At 53.9% G+C, this 7,099-nt stretch overlaps 1 protein-coding gene across 1 annotated transcript; it reads right to left on the bottom strand.

Moving 5' to 3' along the window:
- Positions 1-869: 869 nt before the first annotated feature.
- Positions 870-6,372, bottom strand: LOC103629310 (phospholipid-transporting ATPase 10). The gene is made up of 9 exons (XM_020540234.2): positions 5,425-6,372; positions 3,857-5,286; positions 3,648-3,758; positions 3,067-3,541; positions 2,769-2,972; positions 2,533-2,658; positions 2,346-2,444; positions 2,054-2,245; positions 870-1,946 (listed from the first exon to the last, which is right to left on the bottom strand). Exons 1-9 carry the CDS (start codon positions 5,890-5,892, stop codon positions 1,227-1,229), a joined length of 3,825 nt encoding a protein of 1,274 aa, XP_020395823.1. The 5' UTR covers positions 5,893-6,372; the 3' UTR covers positions 870-1,226.
- Between the last annotated feature and the right edge of the window lie 727 nt (positions 6,373-7,099).

A 7,099-nucleotide genomic window follows, 5' to 3' on the forward strand; every position in this document is an offset into this window, starting at 1 on the left:
ATGTTTTGAGTACCTGATTCATAACTTAGCAAACTAGTTAGTCTTAATTGGTTGTGATGATAAGTGTGGAAATGGTTTTTTAGCCTAGTTCCCTTTTACAGTGGGGTTCACAAGTGTGCGAGCTTTATTTGATGAAAACAAGGGGCTCGGTTTCCTCCTCTCTGCTACCGGTTTATCGTGCTGGGAGCCGATTAATCAGTTATATCGGCTCATTAATAGACGGTGAACCAAACCAATTTAAAAATTGGTTTGGATTTGAAATGGGCTGAGTTCTACCGGTTTACGGGGATAAATTGTGATTGATCGGTAATCGGTGGCCACCGGTTTTGATTTTTGAAGGGTTACGGTGAACCCTGTGACTGGCATGCAGACATCTTTCAACTTGTCCATTTCTGGAGGCAAAGACACGGAAATGAATGAACCGTTCAACCGCCTGACGTTTTGGTCTCTTTCCGAAGAGCTTAGAGACAACGCTTCCGCTCCGTTGATGGCGCCGCGGTTGCCGTCCCAACTCGCCTAACTAATGAAAAGGATGACTACTAGATTATATGGTCTGTGGAAGGGACGTTGTTGTTCTTTCTTTCCTGGTCTTCTCCTTCCAGATACCGGAATTGAAAGCAAGGCCGCAAGACTCTCACGGACAGGGATGGCTCTGGAAAATGCCCTTTGAATTCAGCGCCCACCCTAAAAGAAAAGACGAAATGTTTACTTCTTCATCATCATGATGACAGTCAGGTCAATTTAGGAAGCGCAGCCGGCTTTCCATTCATTTCATTTGTCTCGTGATTCATGTGATGTCATCTGTTCCACTTCATTACCGGTCGTTGCCTCGTGATTCATGTGAGTTGGGTTCATACACCGTATCCATGTGGTTCACACACCGTCCCAATAATGCACAGAAAGATCCACTAATATCCTGAAAAACCTGAAATATCTGGATCCTTGAGATCCATGAAGAAAGAGCAAGTCCTGTGTTTAATCAAAGGAAGAAAAAAAACTAAAGAATGAAACTAAAACTTTATCCCTCCCCCCATGGCCCCATCCATCCTTTTCCTTCCAAATAATGTACATCATTTGTAGCTACTTCAAAAAAAAAAAAAAAAACTGGCCCTCATGCTAGTTGTTGAGTTGACACTAGCTTGCATGTTTTTCCTTCCTCCTGTGTAGTGTGTACTACTGTATTTACATCTATGTTTGTATGTATAGACTCTAACGAATGCTTTCGCTCATCGATCTGCTGCGACGACGACTGCGACACCTGGGGTGGGTGGTGACTGCGAATAGTCCGCACGCTGCGTCGTGCTGTTGAGGCGACGGAGCACGGCCGTGGCATCGCGCCGGGCCGACACGCCGACGCCGGTGGAGCGGACGGAGAACTGGCGCAGGACCTGGCTGAGCTCCACGTCGGCGCTGGTCTCCGGGTCCGGGTGGGCCTTGGCCCTCTCCCTGTGCCGCAGCCACTGGATCCTGTTGTGGTAGTCCGGGAAGAACCACGACTTGACGACGGCGTAGGTGAAGTAGGGGACGAGGGAGGCGGCGGACACCAGCAGGGTGACCACCCAGTAGGACGGCGCCCCCGCCAGCGCCTCCACGAACACCATGTAGTAGGTGGTCGAGAAGCTGGGCGCGATGGCGCCGTACACCGGGAGGAACACGTACCAGAGGCCGACGCTGAGCCAGATGCACACGTGCTGCACCAGCGTGAAGTAGCTCACCGTGATGTACATCTGCAGGTTCACGGCCCACACGATGCACGTGTACGCGGTGGCGCCCAGCGTCGCCATGTCCGCCACCTCCCCGCCGCTGCGGAACGCCTGGTGCTGCAGCGACGCCGTGCACAGGAAGAAGATGATCACGGCGCTGGCCACGCCGTTCACCATCCACCCGATGATCCTTCGCCACTGGAACAGAAGGTCCTGAGGCCCCTCCTGGTACAGCATCGGGAACTGCGTACGCATTTGCGCCACATATCAAAGTTAGTCGACGACTCGACCATCATCATGCGTATCGATCTATTCTAGCTAGCTAGATGAGATATACAGTAGAGTAGTACCTTGAGACAGAATCTAGCAGACACGTCTTGGTCGAACACGCCCATGGCGACCACGGGCAGCGACGTGAAGAAGACGTTGAAGCTCGCCATTGCCCAGTCGTTGTACAGAGGCTGGCCCGAGAAGGACGTGTAGGCGTCGTACAGGAACAGGGTCACACCGAACGTGATGTTCTTGTAGAAGAAGTAGCAGATCTGTCCGCCAAACAAAACATAACAAGTCGTTCATCAGCTTCTTCTTCTTCACTTCATTGTACGTGCGTGTGTGCTGGTGTTACAGGCAGCTAGCTCGTACCATCGATGAGATCCTGCTATAGCACCAATGCCCATGGACGAGTAGCAGACGCTCCAGGAAGCGGAACTGGGCGATGGAAACATCGCTTGCCATCACAGCCTGCAGAGCAGAACGTCGACCATGAAATGAATACAAACCAAAGCTGGTTCATTCTGGACACAGGACGAGACTAGTAGCAGCAACGAACCTGCATCCCTTCAGCGCCGCTGATCCCAACACCGATATCCGCCTCCTGGATCATGCCCACGTCGTTGGCGCCATCGCCGATCGCCAATGTGACCTTACCCGTTCCCGTTTTGACAAGCCTGGTTACCTGCATCCGATTCAATCCATGTCACCAGCCCATCAGAAACAAATAATAATGGCAAAAAAAAAAGAAGAAGGATAGACTGATTTGAGATGCCAGTAAATTAGCTAGCTTACGAGAGCTTTCTGCTTGGGTGAAGAGCGGCAGCAGATGACTGATCCACAGCCAACTGCAAGATCCAGGAACATGTCCTTTGCGTCGTCCTCCAGCGCATACGTAAGCGACCTCCCATCAATGATCAACGCGAAGGACTCGCCAGAAGACGCATTCACGAGCTTCTTCCCCTCGTTTATTTGCCGCGCCACGCTATCTTTCGATGCCTGCAGCAGTTAATATAACACAAGGTTATATTAAAAAAAATTAGAACTAAAAAAAAACAATTAAAAGTAGTACTCTGCTAGCTCTCCCCCCTACCTTGGTTAAGGCGGCCTTGTCGCTGCCTTTCTCCAACGCAGCGATGTCTGCTGTCTCCAGAGTGATGGTGATTTGCTTCATCCCTTGCCTTAACAGACTACAGGCGTACCCGATATTGATGGCGGTCTCCATCTTGTCGCCAGTCAGCACCCAAATCTTGATGCCGGCCTGGGCGAGCTTGTCGATGCACTCAGGCACCCCGTTCTGCAGCTTGTCCTCGACAGCGGTAGCGCCGAGGAGGAGAAGGTCCCTCTCCACCAGGTCCGCAGCCTCGTCGATCTTTTCGTCCCTGTCAGCGCTGACGGAGTTCTTAGCCGCCGCGAACTGCCTGTCGAAGTGCGCATACTCATCCGCCTTCAGCTCGCGGTACGCGAGCACCAGCGTTCTCAGGCCAGCGTCGGCATACTCGTTTATGTGCTGCTGGGTCACGTCTCTGTGCGCGCTCCCCGATCCTGACAGCCTCTCGAACATCACGCTGCACAGACATGTCGAGATGAGGTAGGGACGACGAAGGCAAGGCATGGCATGGCACGCATACAGCAGGTCAGGTTAGGTTAGAGATTACTGGAGGTAGTACATACTTGTCAGCTCCTTTGGTGAACAGAAACAGTTTGCCCTCCTCGTCCTTAACTATCACTGACATCCGCTTCCGCGCACTGTTGAACTCGAGGACATTCAAGATCCTATATGACCTGCCCAAAGAAAAAGGAAAGATAAGAAAAGAGATGGACAGTAAGAAAAAGGACTAGTAGTTTCTTCACTACAATGCTATCGTAGGATTGATGATTACCTGTCAACCTGTTTCCCGGACGAGGGATCTAGCTCGCGCAGATAAACGCCTGTCTGCGTGCGTTTGTAGAACGTGAAGCCGAGCTCCCGTGCCGCGACGACGAAGGCAGCCTCGTCAGGAGACTCTGCCTCGTACGAGATCTTGCCCGACTCTTGGTCGACCTCGGGTATGCACGTGTGGCAGACCGCCAGCAGCCGGAAGAACATCTCGATGGCGTCGGAGCGGGGCTGGTGAACCCAGTTGCCGCCCATGACACGCTCGTCCACGAAGTTGAATCCCTTGGTGGCTGCTGGTTTACTGTTGTTGTCACCATCATCATTATCATCAGACGACGACGACGACAGGAAATGCTGCTGCTGCTGAATGCCGTTGTTTTTGGCCTTGTCTGTATTGTCAGCGGCGGCGGCGGAGCCTTTCTTCCTCGCCATTGCTCGCTCGACCTCCGTGACGCCACGGCCATACGCGGTTCCGGCGATGGAGCATTTGATGAACTCCATGGAGTTGCAGGTGAGAGTGCCGGTTTTGTCCGTGAGGATGGTGTCGACCTGGCCCAGCTCCTCGTTGAGGTTGGACGTCCTGGCGTGGGCTGGCGTGTCCGTCTCCTCGTGGTACATGTGGATGTCGTGGTTGATGAACAGCGCCTGCAGCAGCTTCACGATCTCGATGGAGATGTACAGGGAGATGGGGATGAAGTAGCCGTAGAGCATTATGGCCGTGAAGAAGTGGAGCACCGCTGCCACCGCTGGCCGTTTCGGGTCGTAGTAGATCTCAGTGTCGTCGGGCCTAAGGTACCATCTCCTCATGGTCCTGCCGTGGTCTCTGGTGGCGATGCCGAAGAAGACGGAGCTGACGACCGAGATGACGATGAGCGAGAAGAGGAGGAGGTACATGACCCGGTCCATCTTCTTCTCCACGTTGCTCCGCTTGGACGGGACCTTCATGGAGTTCTGCATCACCTTGGTGTCCTGCCCCGTGAACACGACGACGCCGTACACGAAGTCGGTGTTGCGGAGCTTGGAGTCCCTGAGCAGGAGCTGCTGCGGCGACAGGGGGTGCTGCCGGCCGTCCATCTCGATGTTCCCGACGAAGGTGTAGAGGTGCGCGTTGGGGTCCTCGCACCGCACGACGGCGCCCCGGAAGGCCCCGAAGCTGGCGCCGTCGTCCGGCGGCAGCGAGGCGGAGGTGGCCTCCAGGGACTGCTTCAGCTTCAGGTTGGTCTCGCCGTCCAGGTTCATGGTCTCCACGTAGCAGATGGCGTCGTCGTAGCTAGAGGAGAGCAGGACGAGGTCAGCCGGGAAGAATTCGTCCTTGTGGACCTTGACGATGTCGCCCACGCGGATGTCCTTCCATTTGGCATCGCGGAAGCCGCCGCCGCCGCCGATGTTGTTGACCTGGAAGACCTGAGTCTTCCTGTTGTTCACCTCCGTGTCCTGGAACGGATCATTCATTCTTTCATGATTCATTTCACTCACCGAGACAGACCGAGTATGTAATCAATCAAATTAATTGTTTTGACAGAGAAGAAGAAGAAGAAGAAATTGAAGTGAAGTTGGATAGTAGTACGGTACCTGCTGGTTCCTCCTCCAGTCTTCGATTGCCTCCTTGATCATGGTGGCGACGAGGACGATGACAAGCGGCGCAATGGCGCTGGAGGAGCTGTAGGCGGCGAGGGGGCTGTAGGCGATGCCGGCGGAGAGGAGGAAGTAGATGTTGGCGACGCGGCGGAACTGCTCGAAGAGGGACTTGGGCAGGAAGGTGAAGAGGTTGTACTTGGTGGTGGAGATGGAGTTGCTGGAGGCCATCTGCTGCTGCTGCTGCTGCAGCAGGTCAGCTGCAGCCGCTGAAGGCTCGCCGCCGCCGGCGTTGACCGTGACCACCCTGGAGAAGCCGGGGCCTCCTATCCTGGACACGGAGTGGTCGTCGGCCACGCTGGGCCGGCGGCCGCACGCATAGCTGTAGAGCTTGCTGAGGCGCACGGCGGACCTCCGCCGCCGCCGCCGGCCGTTGGTGGCGTTGCCGTCATCTTCGCCGGCCATTGTATTGTATTGTGTTATACTGGAAATCCCTGCTGCGGTTACAAATGGAGAAGAAGTAGCTGCTACTGCTGCTGGCTGCCGCCTTGAATCAAAATCAAATCAAATCAATTGAATCCCTAAGTGAAAAAAAAAACTAAAGGAGCTCGGCTGAGCTGACAAACGGAAACCCAGATGAGATGGAGAGGAGAGGGAAGGAAAGGAACACGCAAATAAAAGGGGAAGGGAGGGGACAGGGGGATTGGTCGCTCTGTTCGTGCGTGGTCAATATATGCTTTGCTTAGTACAACAGGATAGGAGATTAGGAGGAGCAACAGCTTTCTTGTTGCTTGGAAAGCTCCGCGCAGAGACCAAGAAGAAGGGATGGCATGGCCCGGCCGCGTTTGGCAGCCAGGGGGAGACTGAATCAAATCAACTCAAAATGGAGGAAGAATAATAAGACGAGGCAGACGGGGGAGGGGCTCCGTCTCTGTCCCGCCCGCCAAACGGACACGGAGTACAAACCAAGGGGTAGTAGCCAACCAACCCCCCCAAATGGCAGATGGGAAATGGCCCACCTCTCGTGCGTTTGCTTGGAAAGAATTTGTTGAATCCGGAGTGCTCCCTCTCCTCTCCCTCAGTCATCGTTGACTTGCCTGGCCGCCCCATGTCCCTTCCAATCTTCTAGAAGATACCGGCCAAACAAATGCGCTGCTGCTACAACTACGTTTTTTTTTGGAAAAAATTTTGATGTGTTCTACAATATTTTTTTTCATAGAGCAACTTTTTAATCAGGAATTGGAATTATCGATTTCTATGACTCCTACCGACCCTTGGTCCTCTCGCTTCATTCGTCCACCCAGTCACAAAAGAAAGCAGTGTGTTTGTTAACGGGTTGATACGAGTTGGAACAGGTTGAACCTGCATCAACTCATGTTTGGTTCAAAAGGCTAGTAGGTTAAGTTGGTTTCAGATCAAAATATCCCTTTAAAATGCGGATTCTAGGAGTTCCTCAAAAACAATCGAACCACTCCGACCCACTTCCTCTCCACCCCTCATGTCACCCACGCGGTCACACCATATCTTCACCCAAGCGCAGCCTGCGCAGGGCGCACCGCCACCGCCGACCTGTTATCCAGTCATCGGCTCCCCCGTCGGCCTGCCCTCCGACGCGATGCACCCCCGACCACGCCCGCCATCAGAGTCCTCCGCCGCCCTGCCCTCCGGCGCC

Source organism: Zea mays, chromosome 6 (genome assembly GCF_902167145.1).
Source record: "Zea mays cultivar B73 chromosome 6, Zm-B73-REFERENCE-NAM-5.0, whole genome shotgun sequence".
Lineage (NCBI taxonomy): Eukaryota > Viridiplantae > Streptophyta > Magnoliopsida > Poales > Poaceae > Zea > Zea mays.